The sequence below is a fragment of the Mus musculus genome, chromosome 4 (assembly GCF_000001635.26).
Source record: "Mus musculus strain C57BL/6J chromosome 4, GRCm38.p6 C57BL/6J".
Lineage (NCBI taxonomy): Eukaryota > Metazoa > Chordata > Mammalia > Rodentia > Muridae > Mus > Mus musculus.
Window position 1 is genome coordinate 34,024,104 of NC_000070.6, and position 27,380 is coordinate 34,051,483.

Below are 27,380 nucleotides of genomic sequence, written 5' to 3' on the forward strand. Positions count from 1 at the left end.
CACATTCTTTTGTATACTCAGGGGAAAGCACCGTGCAGAGTGCAGTTATTGAGTTATGAAAGCAAGAAGTACAAAAGCCGGGAATAGGGGCTGTGCTGATGTGTGTGTGTGTGTGTGTGTGTGTGTGTGTGTGTGTGTGTGTGTGAAAATCTGAAGAGCAGGACCATGTAGGATGCTGTCCTGAGGTTCTGAGACCCTAAGGATGATGGTTAAAGATGCCAGGGGAAGAAGTGGGGATGGGGGCTTCAGGCGGACACAGAAAAGCAGTTAGCAGATGCAAAGTCATGTGGAGGCTTGGGGGAGAAGTTAAGCTAATGGGGAGTGTGATAAACAATCTGAGCAGCAGGAAAGGGCAACAGAGTCGGTGGTAACATCTGGCACACTTGAAGTACAGAACTGGAGAGAGAAGTCAGTGAAGAAGCAAATCAGAGCAGGATGTGATGATTTAGATGGTCAAAATCTAACTTCGTTCTACAATTGTCAGAAACAGTCAAAACAGTTTTTTTCTCATACCATGCACAAGAATCTAACTTGGCTCTTCAACAAGAGTCAGAGACAGTCAAAACCAGTTTTCTCTCATACAAATGATCACGTAATAAATGATAATAAAATGGCATAAACCTTCTAAATAACTGCATAATTGTTTCTGCTATTTTGAAAGAGCTGATGAATCACTTTACTGAAAAATGTGATAAATTCCAAAATGGCAGTCCTTCATAAAATAACAAAAAATAACTGAAGAAACATGTTAAAGTATGAAACAGATCCGACATTAAAAAAAAATCACTTTAATTTTAAAACACATGATACAAATGTAAGATCCACTTGATTGATTTGAAAGCATTTTTTTGGTGTGTGAACAGAAGAAAGCCGGACGTTACAGGATGAGCAGCATCATCCGCCTCATTCCATGTATTGTCCATATTATAGAAAAATCGCATCCTGTGCCTACCAACCACCTTATCACTGAATGCTGACCTAGAGGCATCTCCATCAACCATGGCTATTCTGAGCAACTCTCAATATCCTTGTCTTGTTCGCACCTGCAATTAGAGAATGAATTAGGAATCATTATGGAAGAAAACAAAGTTCTCACTGATAATGACTTTGCATTTCTAGAAGGACTTAAAAGAACCCAGGTTAGGTCAAGGCATATACTACCATATTGAGGTAAGGATCAGCAATTTGCTAAAAGACCAATAGAAATAAATTCCAAAATGGCATGGCTAATTGTGGTATAGCAAGTATTCTGGAGATTTAATCCTTGACATGTATTCTTAGGCATTGAAATATACAATTTTGTATTACACGCAATGTTTTCAATATGTATATATAATGAATGTCACATACATGTGTGATTGCACATGCCTCTGCCACATCCTCCACTAACCTGTTCTCCTTTCTGTATTCTGGCCCCATTAGCCTCTCTCCAGACACAGTATGCATCTTCCTGACTCAAAAGTATTCAGACCCACTCTTTCCTCTGTCTAGGCCCCCTCTCTCTCTTTTAACCAAGGTTGTTTTTCAAAAGTGACTTCATGAAGATTTTTAAATGAGTCTTCACCTACCATTGCTTCACAAAATTTTTCAGGATTCCTTAAATATTCTATTCCTTCCTCTGTGAGATATTGCCTACTCTGTTCAAACCACTTGCACATATAAGCACCACTCACACTTTAAGACAAACAGCTAACCCAACAGACAGACACTCACAGGGATAGACACACAGAGAAATAGGGACAAACATTCACAAGACTGCCTTCAAGCACATGCAACAGACATTCAGAGACACGCAACAGTCGGAGCATGGCAGACACAGGGAGCATGAAGTAGAAAATTCAAGTCTGGACTCATTCTTGGTTACACAACTCCAAGGGGAAGCACTTTTATTTCTTTCCTTAAGAAACACCAGTGCATTATTGGTGACTTGGACTTAATCACTACATCGTTGCAATCTATGCATTAGCTTGCTATAAGGTGACAGTACCAACCCCTATTACTTACTATAAGGTGACAGTACCAACCCCTATTAAAAGTAGTTACAGGAGTAGGGTGATCTCAAAAAACCCATTGTATTTACTTTTATATTGTGATAAAACACTCTGATCAAAAACAGGCTAAGAAAGGGTTTATTTGGGCTTTCAGCTCCAGAGGGTTAGTCCACAATGGTGGGGGAGGCATTGTATCAGGAGCAGGAAGCTGGCTGGCTGATCACATCTCAGCTTCATAGTACATCAAGGAGGAAGTAGGGCAAGTCTACATACCCTTACAGCCCAACCTCTCCAAACACTGCTTCCACCATGAACCTATTGGGGACATTTTTCATCCAAAACACAGGAGGAAGCCTAAATGCTGCAGATGTATGTGAAGTGCTACCATTGTCAATGCCCACTGCTGACTGGCTGTGTGTGATACATTATGAATGACTCACTCACTGACCCCTGGCTCCTCCCATGCAGGACAATCAGGACAGCTTTGAAAGTGCACAGTACTGTCTACATATGTTCATTGTTTTAGTTTTGTTCCATTACTGGAGAAATAGCTCACCAATGCCCTCACTGGAGAGCTTGTTAAGTCCTTAGTAAAGAAGGTTCCTCAACTTATTTTAAAGAAGACACATGTCAATTAGAATAGTTTTAGTATTAACTACTGTATCAAATACCGTGTAAAGCTTGTTGATTTAGAATAGTGAGGTATAGTGTATGGTATCTACTGTTGGCTGATTAAAGACTGTGTATCACATAGTCCTCTCTCAATGTAACCCATGCTCGCAGAGTTCTGAATATTTTCCCAGGTCAGTGTTCCAGTCTCAGGATGACCCAGAAATTTGGAATTTGGGCTGATGACTTACTGGTCATAACTGGGCACTCTGCCCCATTCAATGAAAAAAAGTAAGTGAGTACTGTCCTAGCAAATGCCTGGTAGAAAGTAGGCAGTCAGATGTGGTCCATGAGCAACACTTCGCACTAGCCTTGTTCAATAATGAAACTTGAGAGTCCACTGACAGATACATGAGACCTACTGCCATTCTGACTTTAATAAAAAGGATTAATATAATTACTACTCAAGAGTAGTAGTTTTTAGACTCTTTATTAAAGAGTGTATGATCATATAAGTCAGAAATAGAACTGGAAGGCTGAGTGTTTAAGATCTGTCTGAGGCAGGTGTTATACAATTTTCTTTTAAAAGATTATGTTGTAAGCAATCTTTTTTCACTTGAGGTCTCCAATGGAATTCCCACAACAGATAAAAATAATGTTCTAACCAGTTGATCCTTACTTCTTTCAGATAAAACTGCTGTGTAATAGAAATAAAATAGGTTAACTTTATATTTGTTCTGTTTGTTAGAGCAAGGTACACCATAAATACCCACTTATAATGACTTCTTCCTAGTATATCTCAAAAATCCTAAAATAACAGCAATGAACTTGCCACCGAATCCATCTAAACAAAATGAACTAAATGTATTTTTAAAAAGATTGCTAGAAAAGCCTGCTGAGTATAATTCTTAATGCTTTCCTACTCTGTCTGCTGGCTGGCTGAACTGTGCTGCAGAGAGGTCCAACACAAAATGATGGTGTTTTATTATCACCTGCATCATACTAAGCTCAATGGGGCACTTGTCAATGGTCACTCATGAGTCCAGTGGTCCAACGGTCACTCATGGTCACAATGAGTCCCTAGCTCACAGTTTCTATCAAACTCATGCCCTTCTCCAGCTACCTCCAAATGCTTATCTAATCCTTTATCTGTATTTCTTTTATACAAATACTATTCAGTTATCTAATGTATGTAAACTGCTTTGAGCAGTGCTTGGCACACAGTCACCAACTATTGATTATGATCACTGCCTCCTGTTTTACAAATGATGTTTTATATGTTACATGCCCTGCAGATTATAAAGTATGATTACCTAAGTGGTTCATTCTAGTTCTCCCTAGTGGAAGAAAGCTTACTATCCAAGGCAACTTCTGTATTATCTTTTTCTTATTTAGGAGAGAAAAGGTAAACGACCTCACAAGTGAGCAAAGAGATAAAAAAATACTTGTATATACATTTATCTATGTGTCCCTAAGACATTATCTGAAACAGTAAATACCAAGAATTATTAAAAGGGAATATGACAATTGTACCACAGGGCTGAACTGAGTACAGCTGTCCCCACACTGCATTGCCACCACTGAGGCAGAGTCAATTCAAGATCATTGAAAAATTTCCAATATATATTTTATTTTGATAATAATGAATCTGATATGCTCTAATGGTCTCTGGTTTCTCATATGTCATCCATACATCATTCATTCCATTCACTTAAAGCGTCATCTTCATGTACAGGTATATCTGTTGGTGACTGGTCGAGAGACGTCGAATCTTTATACCTCATAGAGCTCAGCTCGGACTGTATCTCAGTTGCTGAAGTTTTTGACCCCCAGAAGGATTTCACTGCCGCCCTGGTGGGATAAAAACATAGGAACATTGAAACAATAAAAACTAAACTAAATGAAGTTCGTGATTATATTTTCATTCTATAAAAGTGCCTTTTACTCAAAATTTTAATTCCACTTGGAATAAACCAGCTGCACCGTCACTGATGAAGCCTCAGATTTGTCAGGTATAACACACATAGAGTCAGGGTTTGTCTTTAAGGGAATTGGGAGGTTACAATGACCAAGTTTTAAGGTAGTGAGAGCAGCAAAAGGTATTCACATTTTTCTATTTTTTTTTAAACAGCTGCTTTGTAAAATTATAAACTGCTTATCTGAAAGCTCTCCCATGCCTGGGAAGAAATCATGATGTTGTTTTTAAAAGCATCCATATACAAGATGGGGTAGCCTGAAAGGACAGCATCAGGATGCATACAGGAGACCCTGTGGGGCAATGGTCTGAGTTTCACTGCAAATGCGTGGGGATTGAGGAAGATGTCAGTCTAAGGTGACAGCGCATCCCAGCCTTTCACCTACCAATTTATGATGATGAAAATCAATACGAAGATCACAAATATGCAGATAATGACTCCTATGGTCAGCACGAAAACTAAGACTGCATCAGTGTCTGGTCTGCTGGATCTTCTCATCTGCAGTTCTAAAAGTAGAGAAACATCCAGTGATGGATGCCATCAGAAACAAGTGGGGAATGACTATCTAAATTAGCTGTTCCTTTAAAGTAATTTTGTGGATATAATCTCACTTTCTGAGATAAATAGAAGAGTAATTGCTGGAAATAGGGTAGGGATATACTTAGTTTGCTAACAAGCTGGGAAGAGGACTTTCTCAAACAGACTATCCTGGCTGTATTTCTTGGACTTTTTTTGGGGATTTCAGCCTGTCTAGTCATTTATCAAGTGAATTATTTCAGTAAGCCAAAGTTTTAAATTTTGATTCAGTATGATTTAGTCAATGTTACTTTATGGTGATTGTTCTGAGTCATGTCTAAGAAACCTAAGAAGCCTATTACTAAGGCATGCAGACGTTCTTCCATTTCCTCCTTAAAACACCATTGACCTAAATTTTATGCCTAGGATTCTGATTTACCCCTAGTTTTTAACATATAAGCTTGGGGTTGACACTCATTGTTCTCACACACACTCATAAGTCAGATGTTCTCTTTCTGTTGTCAGGCTGTTGAGGGGGGCAGAGCCAGTTTGCAGATGTGTACCAGCATCGCTATTCCATAGGCTGGTGAGGGGGCAGTATATATCAGTGATACAGTTTGTGAAATTGATAGCTTCCCAAAGGTTCTTTTTTCCCCCAAATTCTAAAACACACAAAAATAATCCATTATTTTTGAAAGGGGCATATGAGTAAATACTGTGTTATACAGGTAAGTAAACCAGAGACCAGAGAGGTCGAATTATCTGTATAAACTATGATTTGACTATTTTACCATTTTAATTTTACTATGTACCACTATGTGAGGATCTCTGTGTGGCAATCTCCTGGTTTGTTCCTATCCTCTTAATGCTGTTCTTATAGTGCAAATGCAATTTTGTGACCCCCCCTTTAACGAGTCCTATGCACAATCACAAAGGTGCATTTATATCTGTCTTCCAATAATGTCAGACTGAAAAACAACCAAGGATTTCAGATTTGTAGAAATGGAAGATTTTAAGACAGAGAGATAATGTTTAGGAGTATGTTCTGAAGGAAAATGCAAAATTCATTAGATTTCACTCACTAGCACTCAACATCAGCCAAGAGAGGATGGAGAGTAAGGGGTGTAGAGATGTTTATTCCTGAAGAGCAGTCATCTTGCAAGGACCACACAAACCACCTGCATATCTAAGTTTCTTAAGAAAGCTGAATTTCCTCTTAAATTTTTCTAATAAAACTTAAATGCAATTAAAATAATGAAAAATGACTTGAATTTCAATGCTTAATGTTTTAAATAAACACAGCTTATCATTACCAAAACAAAGTACCATAAATTGGGTAACTTAACAGCACAAACTTATTTCATATTCTGGATGCTATAAATAATTTAAAAATGAATTGTAGGGCCTAGTGAGTCTGGGGCTACCTTCTCAGTTTTGGTAGCTGAGCTGGATTTGTTTTCATGTACCTGTCCCCACCCCTGCCTCTCTCATTTCTCTTCCTTCTTCCTTTACTGCCCTTCCCTTTGCTTAACTCTCCCTCTCTTTCTTCTGGTTCTCTCTCCCCTTTCCAAAGTTCTCTTTTTTAGGACACCAGTCACAGTTTCATCTTCATGGACCTCTTTGTATATTTACAATCTAAGTACTGAAAACTTCGGAGATCAACATATCTTAGGGGCATACAATTAAATCTTCAAACAATGCCTAATTATGGAAGACAGTGATCAGTAATTGTGAATGGAAACATGATAAAGGAAGGAGAAAGAAACAAATGGGAAAGGGAAATTTTCTTTTTCCTCTCCACCACTTCTCTGCCTCTCTCTGTCTCTGTCTCTGTCTCTCTGTCTCTGAATCTCCTCTCTCTCTCTCTCTCTCTCTCTCTCTCTTTCTCTCTCTCTCTGTCTCTGAATCTCCTCTCTCTCTGAATCTCCTCTCTCTCTCTCTCTGAATCTCCTCTCTCTCTCTCTCTCTCTCTCTCTCTCTCTCTCTCTCCTCCCCCATCCCTCCCTCCCTCCCTCCCGCCCCTCCTCCCTCTCCCCCTCCTCTCTCTCCCCCTCTCTCTGGAACATGGTTTCTCCCTGTTGACCTTGGGTTCAGAGTCCGCGGACACCCCAAGTTCCACAGAGGACTCTCCAAGCGATCTTAGGACCTCTGGTGAGTGGAGCACAACTTCTGTCAGGAGGCAGATTCGAGCACCAGATATCTGGGCACCTTCCCTGCAAGAGGAGAGCTTGCCTGCAGAGAGTGCTCTGACCACTAAAACTCAGGGGAGAGCTAGTCTCCCAGGTCTTGCTGATAGAGGCTAACATAATCGCCGGAGGAACAAGCTCTAACCAGAGACAACTATAACAAATAACTCCAGAGATTAAAAGATGGCAAAACGCAAACGTTAGAATCTTACTAACAGAAACCAAGACCACTCACCATCAACAGAACGCAGCACTCCCAACTCACCCAGTCCTGGGCAACACAACACACCCGAAAAGCTAGACCCGGATTTAAAAGCATATCTCATGATGATGGTAGAGGACATCAAGAAGGACTTTAATAACTCACTTAAAGAAATACAGGAGAACACTGCTAAAGAGTTACAAGTCCTTAAAGAAAAACACAAAAACAACCAAACAGGTAGAAGTCCTTAAAAAAAAACAGGAAAACACATCCAAACAGGTAATGGAAATGAACAAAACCTTACTAGACCTAAAAAGGGAAGTAGACACAATAAAGAAAACCCAAAGTGAGGTAACGCTGGAGATAGAAACCCTAAGAAAGAAATCTGGAAACATAGATGCGAGCATCAGCAACAGAATACAAGAGTTGGAAGACAGAATCTCAGGTGCAGAAGATTACATAGAGAACATCGGCATGGCAATCAAAGAAAATGGAAAATACAAAAAGATCCTAACTCAAAACATCCAGGAAATCCAGGACACAATGAGAAGACCAAACCTAGGGATAATAGGAGTAGATGAGAATGAAGATTTTCAACCTGAAGGGCCAGCAAATATCTTCAACAAAACTATAGAAGAAAACGTCCCAAACCTAAAAAAAGAGATGCCCATGAACATACAAGAAGCCTACAGAACAACAAATAGACTGGACCAGAAAAGAAATTCCTCCCGACACATAATAATCAGAACATCAAATGCACTAAATATAGAATATTAAAAGCAGTAAGGGAAAAATGTCAAGTAACATATAAACGCAGGCCTATCAGAATTACACCAGATTTTTCACCAGAGACTATGAAAGCCAGAAGATCCTGGACAGATGTTATACAGACACTAAGAGAACACAAATGCCAGCCCAGGCTACTATACCCAGCAAAACTCTCAATTACCATAGATGGAGAAACCAAAGTATTTCACAACAAAACCAAATTCACACATTATCTTACCACGAATCCAGCCCTTCAAAGGATAAAAACAGAAAAAAAAAAATACAAGGACTGAACCACACCCTAGAAAAAACAAGAAAGTAATCCTTCAACAAACCAAAAAGAAGACAGCCACAAGAACAGAATGCCAACTCTAACAACAAAAATAATAGGAAGGAACAATTACTTTTCCTTAATATCTCTTAATATCAATGGACTCAATTCCCCAATAAAAAGACATAGACTAACAGAGTGGCTACACAAACAGGACCCAACATTTTGCTGCTTACAGGAAACCCATCTCAGGGAAAAAGACACTACCTCAGAGTGAAAGGCTGGAAAACAATTTTCCAAGCAAATGGTCTGAAGAAACAAGCTGGAGTAGCCATTCTAATATCAGATAAAATCAACTTCCACCCCATAGTTATCAAAAAAGACAAGGAGGGACACTTCATACTCATCAAAGGTAAAATTCTCCAGGAGGAACTCTCAATTCTGAATATCTATGCTCCAAATGCAAGGGCAGCCACATTTATTAAAGAAGCTTTAGTAAAGCTCAAAGCACACATTGCACCTCACACAATAATAGTGGGAGACTTCAATACACCACTTTCATCAATGGACAGATCGTGGAAACAGAAACTAAACAGGGACACAGTGAAACTAACAGAAGTTATGAAACAAATGGATGTAACAGATATCTACAGAAAATTTTATCCTAAAACAAAAGGATATACCTTCTTCTCAGCACCTCATGGTACCTTCTCCAAAATTGAACATATAATTGGTCACAAAACAGGCCTCAACAGATACAAAAATATTGAAATTGTCCCATGCATCCTATCAGATCACCATGGACTAAGTCTGATCTTCAATATAAACATAAATAATAGAAACAACATAAATAGTAGAAAGCCAACATTCACATGGAAACTGAACAACACTCTTCTCAATGATACCTTGGCCAAGGAAGGAATAAAGAAAGAAATTAAAGACTTTTTAGAGTTTAATGAAAATGAAGCCACAACCTCCCCAAACTTATGGGACACAATGAAAGCCTTTCTAAGAGGAAAACTCATAGCTCTGAGTGCCTCCAAAAAGAAACTAGAGAGAGCACACACTAGCAGCCTGACAACACACCTAAAAGCTCTAGAAAAAAGGAAGCAAATTCATCCAAGAGGAGTAGAAGGCAGGAAATAATCAAACTCAGGGGCAAAATCAACCAAGCGGAAACAAGAAGAACTACTCTAAGAATCAACCAAAAGAGGAGCTGGTTCTTTGAGAAAATCAACAAGATAGATAAACCCTTAGCCAGACTCATTAGAGGGCACGGGACAGCATACTAATTAACAAAATCAGAAGTGAAAAGGGAGACATAACAACAGATCCTGCAGAAATCCAAAACACCATTAGATCTTTCTACAAAAGGCTATACTCAACAAAACTGGGATACCTAGATGAAATGGACAAATTTCTAGACAGATACCAGGTACCAAAGTTAAATCAGGATCAGGTTAACAATTTAAACAATCCTATATCCCCTAAAGAAATAGAAGCATTCATTAATAGTCTCCCAACCAAAAAAAGCCCAGGACCAGTTGGATTTAGTGCAGAGTTCTATCAGACCTTCAAAGAAGATCTAATTCCAGTTCTGCACAAACTATTCCAGAAAATAGAAGCAGAAGGTACTCTACCCAATTCATTCTATGAAGCCACAATTACTCTGATACCTAAACGACAGATCCAACAAAGATAAAGAACTTCAGACCAATTTCCCTTATGAATATGATGCAAAAATACTCAATAAAATTCTCGCTACCCGAATCCAAGAACACATTAAAACAATCATCCATCCTGACCAAGTAGGTTTTATTCCAGGGGTCCAGGGATGGTTTAATATTCGGAAATCCAACAACTTAATCCATTATATAAACAAAGACAAAAACCACATGATCATCTCGTTAGATGCTGAGAAAGCATTTCACAAAATCCAACACCCATTCATGATAAAAGTCTTGGAAAGATCAGGAATTCAAGGCCCATACCTAAACATGATGAAAGCAATCTACAGCAAACCAGTAGCCAACATCAAAGTAAATGGTGAGAAGTTGGAAGCAATACCACTAAAATCAGGCTAGACAAGGCTGCCCACTTTTTCCCTACCTATTCAACATTGTACTTGAAGTCCTAGCCAGAGCAATTAGACAACAAAAGGAGTTCAAGGGGATACAAATTGGAAAGGAAGAAGTCAAAATACCACTTTTTGCAGATGATTTGATAGTATATATAAGTGACCCTAAAAATTCCACCAGAGAACTCCTAAACCTGATAAACAGCTTCAGTGAAGTAGCTGGATATAAAATTAACTCAAACAAGTCAATGGTCTTTCTCTACACAAAGAATAAATAGGCTGAGAAAGAAATTAGGGAAACAACACCCTTCTCAATAGTCGAAAATAATATAAAATATCTTGGCCTGACTCTAACTAAGGAAGTGAAAGATCTGTATGATAAGAACTTCAAGTCTCTGAAGAAAGAAATTAAAGAAGATCTCAGAAGTTGGAAAGATCTCCCATGCTCATTGATTGGCAGGATCAATATAGTAAAAATGGCTATCTTGCCAAATGCAATCTACAGATTCAATGCAATCCACATCAAAATTCCAACTCAATTCTTCAACAAGTTAGAAAGAGCAATCTGCAAATTCATCTGGAATAACAAAAATCCTAGGATAGCAAAAACTCTTCTCAAGGATAAAAGAACCTCTGGTGGAATCACCATGCCTGACCTAAAGCTGTACTACAGAGCAATTGTGATAAAAACTGCATGGTAATGGTATAGCGACAGACAAGTAGACCAATGGAATAGAATTGAAGACCCAGAAATGAACACACACACCTATGGTCACTTGATCTTTGACAAGGGAGTTAAAACCATCCAGTGGAAAAAAGACAGCATTTTCAACAAATGCTGCTGGCACAACTGGCGTTTATCATGTAGAAGAATGAGAATTGATCCATTCCTATCTCCTTGTACTAAGGTCAAATCTAAGTGGATCAAGGAACTCCACATAAAACCAGAGACACTGAAACTTATAGAAGAGAAAGTGGGGAAAAGCTTCGAAGATATGGGCACATGGGAAAAATTCCTGAATAGAACAGCAATGGCTTGTGCTGTAAGATTGAGAATTGACAAATGGGACCTCATGAAACTCCAAAGCTTCTGCAAGGTAAAAGACACTGTCAATAAGACAAAAAATGCCACCAACAGATTGGGAAATGATCTTTACCTATCTTAAATCAGATAGGGGACTAATATCCATTATATATAAAGAACTCAAGAAGGTGGACTCCAGAAAATCAAATAACCCTATTAAAAAATGGGGATCAGAGCTAAACAAATAATTCTCACCTGAGGAATACCGAATGGCTGAGAAGCACCTGAAAAAATGTTCAACATCCTTAATCATCAGGGAAATGTAAATCAAAACAACCCTGAGATTCCATCTCACACCAGTCAGAATGGCTAAGATCAAAAATTCAGGTGACAGCAGATGCTGGCAGGGATTTGCAGAAAGAGGAACACTCCTCCATTGTTGGTGGGATTGCATGCTTCTACAACCACTCTGGAAATCAATCTGGAGTTTCCTCAGAAAACTGGACATAGTACTACCAGAGGATCCCGCAATACCTCTCCTGGGCATGTATCCAGAAGATGTCCCAACAGGTAAGAAAGACACATGCTCCACTATGTTCATAGCAGCCTTATTTATCATAGCCAGAGGCTGCAAATAACCCAGATGCCCCTCAACAGAGGAATGGATACAGAAATTGTGGTACATTTACACAATGGAGTACTACTCAGCTATTAAAAAGAATGAATTTATGAAATTCCTAGGCAAATGGATGGACCTGGAGGGCATCATCCTGTGTAAGTTAACCCTATCACAAAGGAACTCACATGATATGTACTGACTGGTAAGTGGATATTAGCCCAGAAACTTAGAATACCCAAGATATAAGATACCATTTGCAAAACACATGAAACTCAAGAAGAACGAAGACCAAAGTGTGGACACTTTGCCCCTTCTTAGAATTGGGAACAAAACACCCACGGAAGGTGTTACAGAGACACATTTCGGAGCTTAGACGAAAGGATGGATCATCTAGAGACTGACATATGTGGGGATCCATCCCATAATCAGCCTCCAAGTGCTAACACCTTTGCATACACTAGCAAGATTTTATCGAAAGGACCCAGATGTAGCTGTCTCTTGTGAGACTATGCCGGGGCCTAGCAAACACAGAAGTGGATGCTCACAGTCAGCTATTGGATGGATCACAGGGCCCCCAATGGAGGAGCTAGAGAAAGTACCCAAGAATCTAAAGGGATCTGCAACCCTATAGGTGGAACAATATGAACTAACCAGTACCCACCCGGAGCTCCTGTCTCTAGCTGTATATGTATCAGACGATGGCCTAGTCGGCCATCAGTGGTAAGAGAGGCCCATTGGTCTTGCAAACTTTATATGCCTTAGTACAGGGAAACGCCAGGGCCAAAAAGTGGGAGTGGGTGGGTAGGGGAGTGGGGGGAAGGGTATGGGGGACTTTTGGGATAGCATGGGAAACGTAAATGAGAAAAATACCTAATAAAAAATTAAAATTAAAAAAAGAAAGTGTAACTAGTAAACATTTATTTTTCTATTTTATTTTTATTGGACATTTTCTTCATTTACTTTTCAAGTGCTATTTTAAAAGCCCCCTATACCCTCCCCCAGCTCTGCTCCCCAATCCACCCACTCCTGCTTCCTGGTCCTGGCATTCCCCTGTATTGGGGCATATGGTCTTCCCAAGGCCAAGGACCTCTCCTCCCATTGATGGCCAACTAGGCCATCCTCTGCTCCATATGCAGCTAGAGACATGAGCTCTGAGGGTGTTGGTTAGTTCATATTGTTCTTCCTTCTATAGGGTTGCAGACCCCTTTAGCTCCTCCATTGGGGGTCCTGTGTTCCATCCAATAGCTAACTGTGAGTATCTGCTTCTGTATTTGCCAGACACTGGCATAGCCTCACAAGAGATAGCTCTCTAAAAAACCCTTTGGAGCTGATTTTCATTTTAATAAAGGGCACTGCAGAGCATGGTTTCCAGATTGCAAGAAAAACTTTTTAGACTGGAATTAGCTTCAGGAAATGCACATGCTCCCTTCAAGAGTACCACTTACCTACCACTTCTAGAAGAAACGTCTCTGGGAATCAGAGTTCTAGAATATTTAGTGATATAGTGGCTAATTTGGATCTCATCTTGACTACATCCGAAGTCAACTAAAAGCCAAGCAGGTGAGCACAGCTATGAGAGAGTTTTCTTGGTGTCAGGCTACATAAAATGACATGGGAGAAGGACTCTTTTGCCTGCTTGTCCTCACTCTTGCTGTCAGCTTCATCTAGCCTGATGCTGAGGCATGGCTTTTCTGGTATTAGAACCTATTTCTTTAAGACTCCAATTTAGTTGGACGATCAGCTGAGGAATCAAGCCTCATGGGCTGAACAACTAATGGATTCTTGGTCTTCCACAGGGACACTGCCATTGTTGGGCTATCTGAACCACAGTCTGGAAAGCACTCTAATAAATCCCTCTAATACTTAGGCTACCACTTCTGCTCTCTAGAGAATCCAAACACAAATGAGTTCTCATAAGAACTTGTAACCAAATACTCTTACCAACAAAGAGAACATTAAAGATGGTTAAGAGGAACTAATTCAGAGGAAATAGAAGATGTCATAGGTTAAACTTAATGAACATTACATATTTTACAATTTTACATTTCACGGGAAAAAAAACAATTTCTAGTACTCAAAGTCATGTTCAAAGCTAGAGCAAGAACTTTAACACTGCATTATCAAAAACATAATTTAAAGCCAGCCATGATAGCACATCACACCTTTAACACCAGCACTTAGGAAGCAGAGACAAGCAGATGAGTTCAAAGGCAGCCTTGTCTGGTGAATTCCAGAATAGTCAGGGCTACCTAGAGAAACCCTATCTCAATACACACACACACACACACACACACACACACACACACACACACACACACAGGGGGGGGGGAGAAAGAGAGAGAGAGAGAGAGACTTCAAATGGATAACTCTAAAAAGAAGTGCTCTGATTTTTTAAGTCTTAATTATATTTTCTTCTGTAACCATACATGATAATCCATTTGTGTATGTTCATTTTCATAGTAGAAATAAAGCACTAGTATATTTCAAGTTGAAGGTCTAGGCTTTATTTTTTTTTAATGATGAACTCTTTTGCTTAAAGATTCATTTACTGATGTATATGAGTGCTTTGTTTGCATGTAGGTCTGTACACCAGAAGAGAGCATTGCATCCTATTAAAGACTGTTGTGAGCTGCCATGTGAGTACTGGAAATTGTACTCAGGACCTATGGAAGAGCAGCCAGTGCCCTTAGCTGAGCCATCTCTAGCTCCAGGACTGGGTTTTTAAAAGAACAGCTTCCTGTAATTTATGTGCCAGATCCATATTGGTCTACTAAGTCAGAAGCTCTAGTGTGGTGTTGCTAGAGATCTGTGTTTTAAAAAGCCCTTTAGGGAGTTTTGATATTCATGGAGTTTGGGATGTAAGTTTGGGGTATAATCAAAGCAAAACACTACTGGATACTCACCATTTGTTGTATAGACGGTGAATTTAACAGATGCCACCATTTCATTATTATCCAAGGTGTCACATTCAAAAGCCAGAGGACGAATTTCTCTCGTTATTTCCAAGACTGCTGAGTCATTTGTCAGTATAACAGGTTGCTATTAAAGAAGAAAGTATGAATGGTCTTAACTGGGTTCACTTAAATGCCAACCAAGACAGTGAAAGACAAGTAGGACTTGCTAGATCATTAGCAAACACAATAGGTTGCCAAGGGAAGGAAGCACTCTAACAAAAGGAGAGTTGCTCATGCTCTTATCCTAGTCTGTGATTAATTATACATATATGATTTAGAATCAGATTCTCTAGACTTCAAATCCCAACCCGTTGACTATGGACAGTACTTTCTGTGCTAGTTAGTGTTTGTCAACTGGACACAGCTAGGGTCATCGGGCAAGAAAAAATGTCAATTGAGAAAATGCCTCTATCTAACTGAACTGTTGGCAAGTCTCTAGGGACATTTTCTTGACGAATGACTGATGTGAGAGGGTCCAGACCAATGTGCGTGGAGTCACTGTGGGCAGGTGGTCTTGGGATGTATAAGAAAGTGGGCTGAGTTAGTCATGTAGAGAAAGTATTAATGGTTCTTCCTCGGGTTCCTCGGATTTCTCTCAGTGTTGAAGTGTTACTTGGAATTGTAAGCTTCTGTACTGGCTGGTTTTGTGTCAGTTTGACAAAACTATAATTATCACAGAGAAAGGAGCTGCAGTTGAGAAAATGCCTCCTTGAGATTCAGCTGTAAGACATTTTCTCAATTAGTGATCAAGTGAGGAAATCCCCTTGTGCATGGTGCCATCTCTGGGCTGGTAGTCTTGGGTTCTATAAGAGAGCAGGCTGAGCAAGCCAGGGGAAGCAAGCCAGTAAGGAACATCCCTCCATGGCCTCTGTATCAGCTCCTGCTTCCTGACCTGCTTGAGTTCCAGTCCTGACTTCCTTTGATGATGAACAGCAATGTGGAAGTGTAAGCTAAATGAATAAACGCTTTCTTCCCTAACTTGCTTCTTGGTCATGATATTTGTGCAGGAATAGAAACTCTGACTAAGACAGTTTCAGTAACTATTTCCTCCCTAAGTTGGTTTTGATCAGTGTTTTATCACAGCAACAGAAAAGCAAACTAAGACACTTTCTATACGATAATTACTCATCTGTAAAACAACACAATTTATATTTAAGTCTATAGAGTTGTTATATGTTGTGTAAGTGAGCGCTAACACTCATTGATCTGGCATTTAAAACACCTTTAATTAATGTTATCTATTATTTATCATGCCATACCTATATAACCCAATAAGAATCTTGATTCCAAAACAGAATATATCATAAACTGTGTGAATTTAAGTTATGATTATAGATGACCTTAAGATATATGTACTTTTAGTCTGACAAAAAAAATCAAATTCCAATCGTATAATAACGTTGTATGATTTTAACTCCATTTTTCAAATTGCTTTCTTAAAACATCAGTGCTGGGTGCCAAATATTATCAGCCACTATAAATATGGGATTATTTATACACAGAATACTCACTTGGTCTGGCTTTAGAAGCTTCCATACATATTTGAAACGATTTTCAGGAGATATATGAACACATGATAGTCTAGCACTATCAAGATTTTCAGAAATTGGTTTACCCCCTGAAAAAAAGAAGAAAAAAAAATCGACAATACCACTGGGCATAGAACTGCTTTATCTGGCCATACTCTTTTTCTAAGTAAACAATTTTAATTATATCAGTAACCAAGGATCAGGAGACATAACACTATCAAGACACTGAGCATACTATAATACACATCTCTCTCTCTCTCTCTCTCTCTCTCTCTCTGTGCGTGTGTGTGTGTGTGTACATAATATGAGAGACTGGCTCTGAAAATCTAACTTTCTAATTTTTCCAGTTGAATAAACAGATCCAAAGTTATGATGGAATCTACTGATGATCCCAGAGAAGATAACAAAAGCCAGGTTAGAATCCAGGTCTCAAATCCTATGTCCCTACAGTGGCAAATAGTTTTACTGTAAGGAAAACGTTACACTGCCTGAGGACCCTTTCTTGTATGCAACACTGCTGTAAAAAGTCATCCTCAGATGCAGAAACCAACTGGATGCTGAAGACACTGAATCTTCTAATTGGGAGTCTGATTATAGAGGCATCACCAAAAGAAGCAGGAGAGCAGACACCAGAGCTTTTCATGTGGATACAGGACAATGTGGCAAAGGAAAAGGCATTCAACTTAGTGATATGTTACTTTGAACCTGGAGATCTGCCCGTGGCTTCTAATTTAGGGTTACAAAACCTCATTAAACAAGTTTAAATGTCAGAAATGCCCGATACGAAACGAACAGCTCCAAGTTCCGAGTTTAAGGTCAACCAATCTACAGATAAAATGTCATGGCCATAGCATCAAAAGTGTTCCACTTCAGGGCAGGCTCAAATACAGACCCCAGGCCCAGTGAAACAGCAGCATATCACAGTCTATACATCACTGAAATGTAAATCAAAAGCAGGGCTACTTAGAGCTCTGATTGTCTAGACATGGGGAATTTAATTTTTTATTATTTCTTTTTATCAGTTGATGAGTCTCCCTGTACTCAGTACTGGTTGAGGTTAAAGGTCCTTTCCCAGCACAAACCCTCCTTCAGCACATATGGATTCAACTTACAGCCACAATCAACAGGTCCACGGCATTCTTCCACACGAACAACACACTTGGATTCACCTCCAGGGCATCCATTGGTTAAAATTACTTCTCTGATACCAACACCTTTAGTTAAAGAAATGAGCAAATGTTCACATAAAAGTAACTGCCATGGATCTTCCCTCCCATTCTGGTCTGTACTTTCTTTAGTTAAATTTTTTTTTTGTTTTGAGAATGTTCTCTTAATTTTAAAAATTAAGTCCCCAAGTTCAAGATGACAACACACATAGATTTCTGTAGACTCCCTGCTCCACTGATTTCCTAAAACGGTATTTCCTCAAGAATGTCTCATAAGATGCATGGTTGCTATTTCCATCAGAAAAAGGATTCTATGCTCACATGTACATTATTTTTGAAGTCAAAACTTATTTATAAATGCATGTTTTAAACTGATAGCTTTTTTTTCCTTTTTAGAGTACATAAAATATGCTTCCTAAAGCCAATAAAATCACATTTGAAATAATACATAGGTTTACAAACATTTATCTGATCATGGAAATTTTCAGAGTTGGGGTTTAAGCTTCTGAGAAAAATTCCAAAATCATATTTTACATGCTGCTTTTTAATAGCTGTATTGACAAAGTCTCTGTATTAAGTATAGATGGGATAAACTATTAAGCACACCAGCAAGACACTCCTTCTGAAACTGTCACATACTTTAACAAGAAATCAAACAGTTACTAGCTGATCCTAGAGTCAGTGGTTTCTAGTTCCATCCTGTAATGAACAATGCAGTAGTCTGGGCAGTCTAACTTCATCTTCTGGTCTGCTAGAGCCCCCTCTTTAGCCCCTAACAAGGTGTTAATCATAAGCTCAGTTTACAGAAAGGAAAGGCTGAAGATGACAGGTGGCTTACAAATGTATGAGTCCATGCATACAAGTCATCCAGAGAGCTTTATAAACATGTGAGCCCCGTCTTGAAAATGTCTGAAACCTACGTTTCTAACAAGCTCCTTGGTAATGCCACCCCTCTGAGGGTTAAGGAAGTGGACTGACTCCACAAGACCATGAGAAGGAAAGCCGAAAGATTACTAAAGTTGTAAAAACCACTCTGCTGTGGAAAATTCTCAAGCAGCAGCAACAACGAAACAGGTAAATTACAACTGAGAACTTGGGCTGTTTTATAACAATTACTGTCATTTTAATTATCACTACAAAGCTACGACCAGAACTCTGTTTTAAACTGCATTAGAAAAAAATGCCTGCCAGGAACAAAGAGGGGGGGGTGTGTATGGAAAGCCGCTGCCTGCTGGGAATGGGGGTTTCGCTTGGGGTACTGAAAATATTCTCCAGATAGTGCTGATGTGGAAACATTCGGGCCATTGAGTTGTTTACCAGAAAGTGGGTAAACAGAACATTTCATGTTATGCATATTTTTAGCACACACATTTTAAAAAAACCTGTCAGTTTTGGTAATTATTTTACCAAATATTTCACCTAGAAAGGAGCCTGATGTAGATATGTACAGACTAGAATCTCATCTCGGTTGTGAGTTTGATTCTTCTGAGGAGAAACAATTTCATTTGTTAACCATCTACTGTCTTCTCATCATGCCGATTCCAGGCAATGGGTATAGAACCCAGAGGACTTCCAACATTACCACGAGCAGCTTCCCTGTGAACTGATCCAAACTTCAGACTCTTACACCTAGCCACACTCCTAGGTTGTTAGGAACTCGGTCAGCCCAACCGTCTGCTCTAACACATTTAGGGTAGCTGTTTGAGAACCAGTGGTCTATATAGAACATGTAGCCTGGATCCCAATCCTACATATGATATTTTGTTTAAATTTTCTATTTATGGAATAGACAGTGTCATGTTCCTTCACCATTACTCATCTCACAAAATAACACCTCCTTTCTCCAAAATATGACTTACAAGCTAGAGAACCAGAGTATTAGTAATTGTCTATTACAAATAAGCCTATTTCTTGGCGAGGTTGCCAAAATAGTGTGGGAATGCATCTGCTAGATCCACTGAAGATCTCCCATCTTTGAACATCTGTGAAGCAGAATTTTAGTTTAGTGATGCTAGTTTCTATGCAAAAGTACCTCAAACCTAAAATACGCCCTTTAAAGCAAATACTTAAGTGTTGTGTGTAAAATTATAGTAGGCATAGAAAGCAGTGAGAGGGGAGGAACGTATAAGAAGTACAGAAATTACAAATACTTGGCATTTAACCTTGCAGGTCAGCATTTACTGCTCCTTTGGTCTGTGCTACTTACCACACGTGACTGTGCACATTCCGAATTCTACTTCTTTGACTATTGTTCTGTTCTGAACTAAAAATAAAGTTAAAAACATTATTTAGTCATATGAAAATTTTAGAAGTGAGAAGCGTCTTATTTGTGAGGCAAAGGGGTCGAGTAATTGTCCTATGGTCAACAGATTTTTTTTTTAAATGTTCTACTAAAACCAGGAAAGCAAAGTTGCTCCTTGCATAAATATAGATATCACCATTCTAAATCAAATGAATCCTAAACCTTTAAGAGCACTCATTAAGTTAGAAATAACTACATTTGCTTTTGAATCTCATATATATAACACAAAGCTTTTCTTCTTGACTAGCTAATACACAGTGAATTAAAATCCAACTGAAAAAGTGTAACAAAATATACACACAACAGTCTTTGACCTTAGGAAACATATCCTTCTCTATTTTCTATAAAGAAGGAAAAAATAAATTGTAATACAGAACAATTTATATCTCCACATAAGTCCTCACATCAAGTATGCTCTAAAATTATAAACAAATAAATTTCATTCATTTTGCAGGTTTAGATGGCAAATTTTTATGTTTCTAATATTCCAATCTACAATGCTTTATTTAGTATTGAGATTGTATATATATATATATATATAAAACATATATATGTATATATATTTATATATATATGTGTGTGTATGGATATATACATATACACATATATACATATGTATACACACATATATACACATACACATATATAATATATAGTATAGGTATGTGTGTATGTATGCATGTGTAATTATTTGAATATATAATTATTTGAGAACTGCAGTTGTCTTGGTTCTAAATCACATTTACTTTCCTTTTGTGGTGTTTTGGGCGTGGAATCTTGTTACCTAGCACAGCTGGCCTTGAACAAAGTGATCCTCTTGTCTCAGCTTCTCTAGGATTCCAGGAATGAGCTACCATGCTAGGACATTTCCATTTTTCCTAACCATTCTTAAGTTTACCATGAGTTCCTATAGTTACAGATGTAACCAAGACTTTAAAAACACAAATTAAGACTCAAATCTCAACATAAAAAAATATATACAACAGGCTGCTAAAGGAGAATGTTAAAAAGCACTGGTTCTTCAGGCAACAAACAGAAAGCATATCCAACTTGAAGTCCAAAATGCAGCTTCTACCACTTATTAGCTGCTTGAATTTGAGTGAAGCAATTTAAGTCTGTCAGACCCAATTAATCCTTTGTAAAAACTGCAAAGCTGCCGGGCATGGTGGCGCACGCCTTTAATCCTAGCACTCAGGAGGCAGAGTCAGGCGGATTTCTGAGTTTGAGGCCAGCCTGGTCTACAGAGTGAGTTCCAGGACAGCCAGGGCTACACAGAGAAACCCTGTCTTGAAAAAACAAAACAAAACAAAAGAAAACAAAACAAAACAAAACTGCAAAGCCTATCTCACTTGATAGTTAACACTGAATAGATTATGAAAGCAAGGCATAAATTGCTCAGGACTGTGTATCCACTGAAGACACAATAGTAAACCCAGTTCACACTCATTTTGTAGTTATTAATTTCAGATTCCTAATTTTTCCTGTTTTCAATACTGTAAAACATTAAGTTTCACAGGCTTTTCACTCTGTCCTGTATTTGCTAGCATCAAATACAGTACTGTGAATCCAGAGCAGGCATTTGATATGTGTAATTAAATTAACATTGACTTTGTTAAATGATTTAAACTATCACGATGATCAATTTGAATTGACATTTTAATACTTGGAATGCCTGAAAACTTCTGGTTGGCATACTGAGGCATAAGGTAAAAACTGGACTCTGGGCATAAGATCCTATATAAGAGAATGACTTCCGACCATCAACAACCATCTGTCAGTCAGTTCTATTATTCACTACCTATGTTACCCTGGGAAAATACAAAGTTCCTTCTTACTTGAGTTTCCTCAGAGGGAGAAAAGGACAAGGAGATGGAGCCAGACAATATCCAAAGATTCTTTCAACTTTCATATTTTTTGATGAGTGTTCATTTAAAAATTAGAAATCCTACAAGGGTAACTCAGGAGAATGCTACACATATGGGCTTCACCTGGCATTTGTCTACATTCCCATTCTATAACAATGTAGCAAGTGAGAAAACGGTAAGAGCCACCAATGCTAGTTAATTGGTTGGTGTCAATGTAAAAGGAATGATGTGTCAAAGGCCTGTGTCTTCCTCAACATGTTATTGATAACCTGTAAAAAGAACTTGGGTAACACACAGACTGAAACCAGGGTCCTGAAACTATGCCTGATGATACATTTGCATGCGAAAGGGGCAGGGTTGAAGATCAGCCGAATCTAACCAAATGAAACCTCAGATGAAATTAAAGTCCTAGAGGTTGAAATCTCAACTCTCCAAAATTCCTATGTGCAGCTGTCATGAGAGAAGAACAAGTAAAAACCACCAATAACCTCAGCAGTGAGTTAGAAAGAGGCAAGATTGTAGCAAGGATTCCTAAAGCCTCCTGGAGCCTGGTCCACAGCCTGCAGGTAAGCATTCTACTGCACAATGTGACTGCTGGCACTCATCATGGTGAAACCGGAACCCTCAAACGGTTGCTTTGAGGAGAGGAGGCTTGTAAGGTTGCTATCCCAGGGCTTTTATCCTTTCTTCAACTGAAGGACATATTTTTTACTTTCTTTTTATTGCACTACTGGGCATGAACCTGGAGTCTCAATGCTAGGTCAGTATTCTAACCTGAGCTGTAGCTTTGCCCCTACTTCTCATTTTGCTTTTAAGAAAGGTTTCATTATGTTATATAGGATGGCTTTGAATTCACTTTGCATGCCAAGCTGACCTTCAATTTACAATATTCCTGCCCCAGACACTAAAATAGCTGGTATACAGACCTGTGCCACCAGGCGCAAGCACAGTTATATTTTTATAGAGTGAAACTCATTTTATAATTTACTACATATGTCTATGGGACCCTTTAATAAGCCTAAGAGCATATTGACACAGAGTGTTTATAAAGCACATAAAGGAGAAGCTAAATTGATCTAACCTACTCTGCTTCCTTTTATCTGGAAGCCCTGTTATTTCATCATTAGTCATCAGGTATTTCCAACTATGTTTAAAAAACTAAAATGATCAAATTGAAGACTGACTGGGATTGCCTAGAGAGACAAGCAATTATGAAATAAAGCAAAGCTAAGAAGTGAACATCTCTGCCCATCTTCTTCCCCTCACTGCCTGACTATCTTCCAGGAATGTGGGGCAGTCTAGACAGACCCCCAAGTAGTCTGTTTCTAGGGAACGGTCAGTAGAGTTCACCAGAAAGGAACAAAGTTAAAGTTTGAAAAGTGTTTGGTTTTTTTTTTTCCCTGTTCTGTACCTTTTGTTCCTGCTTGATCATGGCTGAGGGGAAAATGAACAGGTAAAACCTTTCGAAATTAACAGACTGAATAATGGAGAGAGACAGCAATGTAAGTGGTAAAAGTCTAGTTAATTATATAATCAGAACCTCAGTGATACACGGCATCTTGGATGAATAGCCTGGATTTTCTCTAACTTAAGCAGATATGGAGTTTCTAAAGATGAAGAAGACACATGCTACATCTTCCAAGAGAAAGCGTTTTCTCCTAAAATATTCTGCTATAAAACTTGAACCCTCTTGCTTTTCTAAAAGCACAAGGGACAGTTCTACTTCCTTTTTCATGTTCATACATCAAATTAACTTGATAAGATTTGACAGTACATCTCTATGTGGGACTCAAAAGAAAATAGATGATGTTGACATGATTAAAGCGCATTGACTAATCTTCCAATTGTTTACAAATCTAAAAATGAAAATGCTTTGCAACTATGCAGCAAAATGGTATTTTCTCCAAAGAAAAGCATCCTTTCATATTTTTTGTAAGTATTGTGTTTCGACAATAGTGTAAAAGAACCACAATAATGATGAACTAAACTCTATTAGGGATGGTGGTATTGAATTTACATGATGGGTACATTCCAATTTTATGCATAACAGTTGAGAATTTAGGTGCATCCAAATTATTTGCCCAGTTTTGAGTGCTTCAAAGGTAGGACATACAAAAATTAGGGGGATTAGAAGACTGAAATTTTTATGAAAGCTTCCTACCCTTTTTTTCTGCTACCCTTTATTTTTGTAAACAACTTGAAGCCAACTTAAAAGTAAAAAGAAAGAAAAGGAAAAAAAAATATATACTAGATAGTTGATGATGTCAATTTTTAACAGGTCCACCAGGGCTACAAGGATCATGCAAATTTCCCAAAGAGCTGCAGAGTTCATGTGTATTGAACTGCTTCCAGTTTTAAACTCTCCAGCCAAAAGCACGAAGGCATGACATGGTATATCTACAATTTCAGAGGATGCATGAATTCTCAGAAGTCCACTGATGTAGAAACTGAAGAACTAAAAGAATATGTGCATTTAACTTTTGAATTTGATTGCAAAGGATTACACATCCATTCCTAGAGGATGACCCAAGCATTACTTAGCACTTTACAGCTCCAGTTTTCCTTTGATCAGTTTAATACTAAAACTGTTCAAAGAACAGAAGCAATGCTTAGGACAGTCTCTTCTGTAGACCTTTCTTCCTCATGTTTCCAAAGTCAGGGAGTTCTTCAAGATCTCTGTAATGTTGCCAAGGCAGGATCCCCAACGACCTCAATTTCTCTCTGATGCTGAGAGTCACTATCTGTGATCAGTCACACTATATGTACAGATTGAGAAGAGATGAGAAAGACAAAAGACATAGAGACAATGTCAGCTGGGTCATTGTTGCGGGTAGGGAACCATCCTCCTTCAAAAGTCTGCCAAATTGCCATTGCCATGAGAGTTACTCAGGAATATGTACAACTGCTTATAAGGTTCTCTTGTTTAATGAGCTAGGAGAATAAGCCAGGTTTATGGAACCAAACACGGGTTTGTTAACACATAATCTAACAATGTCTTTATTTGGGTCCTTTTGTTTTCTGATGCCATTATCCTTTGAAGGATAAACACTGAACTGCCTGCTGTTAGGGTGCTGAGGGCTCCACCAAGATTATGGGGACACTGAGACAATTTTGTCAGCATATCATTTACGAGTGTCACAGTAAAAAGGAATCTGACTTCCCTTGAGTTCCCCTATCAAGGACAGGAAGGGACAAGGATGTCAACCATTGTGGACCTTGAAAAATAGAGCCACCACCCACCTACTATGGGAAGATGACTGCAGAGTAAACACACACACACACACACACACACACACACACACACACACACACGATTCCCCATAGTGAGGGGTTGCTTCCTTTCTTTAAAATGTTGTTTCCTTCTGCAAAGAAAAACTAAAATATTTCTGTAGCAATTTCTAATTTGCGCTTATTTTCCCAGAGCCTTCGGCATTAGCACCTTGTTTTTACAGGCCTTAAAATGCACAAAGTGGGTAAACATGGGTCTGATGTGAATGCCAGAAAACTCTACAGAAGATGGCACAGGTAATTCTTTTCTACAAAAGGATGGGCTTCTGGCCTCTTCAGGGGCCTCCGTGCCCAAGGAGCCACTGCCCTCACCCTCTTCCTCGGCATCGGCCTCGGCTGTGGTTTCGGACTCGGGCACTTCGCCTTCGTTCTCAGCCTCCTCCTCACTCTCGCTCTCGCTCTCGCTCTCGCCCTCGCGGGCCACAGCGGGTTCCTGGACGCCTCCGCCGCTGGAGGTGACATTCGATGCCTGCGAGGCCTGCAGGCCCACCAGGATCAGCCATCCGACGGCCAGCAGCCCAGCGGGGCAGCCTGCGCCCCTGGCGCGCATGCTTCTCGGCCTCACGGCCGCCCAAAGCACAGTCGCAGCCCCGGCTCTGGAGGAGAGGCTGCTTCGAACAGTGGCCAGAAGGCGCTGCGCTGCGAACCCCACCGTGTCTGGTAACCATTGAGGCGTCACCGCGCGTCACCCCATTCGAAGCCCAGACTTCAACAGCCAGGGCGCTGGAGGGGACAACAGGAACTCATGTGGGCGGGAAGGGGGGGAAGGGAGGGGGTAGGACAAGGGCGGGACTTCCGGTGCCCTTTCTGGTCTGCCCTCTCTTCCTGAACTAGCATGTTGGAAGGTCACCCTTGCCCCCTTTGCTGAAGCCACCTGTACCTGATGTCAGTTGCTTGGGTTAACTGTTTTGTTAATCCCCTGGCCTAAAATTCCCTATTCTTAACATCTGACTTGGGCTGATTGCAGTCTTTTATTAAGTATGTTGCATTGGGCTGGATTTATGGCTACAGGTGAGAGGGGTCTGCACACAGAGTATGCAGGGAAGCTGTTGCTGAGAATTTGGCAAATGGGCTCAATCATGCATTAACATTTTTATACTGTCCACTTTGTCAGCTCCAGGGAAGGAAACAACTTTATGTTCCAATGCATTTTTAAACACCTAATGGGACTCAACTTTCAAAGAGATATAAAAATCCTGTTGTCTTAAAAATATTAGATCTCCTCCAAGTTAGATTTGAAAAATTCATCTTCAGATGGCTTCAGAGATCAGTGATCAGACCCCAGTAGGTTATTCTCACAATGGCTCCACAGATCCCTATATTGATTTAAATTAGAATCTCTTCTGCTAGATAAGATCTTTCCCTAAAGTTGAGTCAGACTAGAAGCCAAAACTAATACCATACTATTTGTACTTGAATCAGTTGAAGATCTTAGAGTTTATAATTTCCCACCACCTCATTCAGTATCAACGTGCACTTTTTTGTCACAGGAATGAAGAGTGATATTCAATTGCATTCTTTATATTGGTGATGTTTTCTCTGGTCTTTAATTTATATTTCTTCTTGGGAATAGAAACAGGGATTTTTGAGTCAGGAAGTGACTGAGAAATCATTATATTCTGAATCACTCATTATTGGGCCAGGAGATTGAGAACTGGTCAGATTGTCAAACTCAAGACCACCCAGCAGAGCTGGGTCTCATAAGCAGAACTCTGAAATGCAGAGTGATTCCTGTGATCCCAAGACATACTTAGTACAGTGACTACAAATTGAAAGTTCATTGACTGACAAAAATTAGGGTTGCTATGTGTCTTAGGGACTTATTATTGTGAAGACACACCATGACCATGGCAACTCTTAAAAAGGAAAATGTTTCATTAGGGCTGACTTACAATTCAGAGGTTTAGTCCATTTTCATCATGGTGGGAAGCATGGTGTCATGCAAGCAGATGTGCTGGAGAGGGAGCTGAGAGTTCTGTATCTAGATACACAGGCAACAGGAAGAGACAGTGAGCCACTAGGTCTGGCTTGAGCTTC

The 27,380-nt window shown here is 39.3% G+C and overlaps 1 protein-coding gene across 2 annotated transcripts; it reads right to left on the reverse strand.

Annotated features, from left to right (window-relative positions):
• Positions 1-768: 768 nt before the first annotated feature.
• On the reverse strand, positions 769-25,964 carry Spaca1 (sperm acrosome associated 1). 2 transcript variants are annotated; one of them, NM_001290443.1, is made up of 8 exons: positions 25,656-25,962; positions 20,095-20,151; positions 17,835-17,936; positions 16,705-16,811; positions 15,143-15,278; positions 4,962-5,082; positions 4,380-4,451; positions 769-1,043 (listed from the first exon to the last, which is right to left on the reverse strand). In NM_001290443.1, exons 1-8 carry the CDS (start codon positions 25,891-25,893, stop codon positions 1,004-1,006), a joined length of 873 nt encoding a protein of 290 aa, NP_001277372.1. In that variant the 5' UTR covers positions 25,894-25,962; the 3' UTR covers positions 769-1,003. The 2 variants fall into 2 exon arrangements, with proteins under 2 accessions (NP_001277372.1, NP_080569.1); NM_026293.3 differs by lacking the exon at positions 769-1,043 and having other exon boundaries at positions 4,211-4,451; positions 25,656-25,964.
• Positions 25,965-27,380: the final 1,416 nt, after the last annotated feature.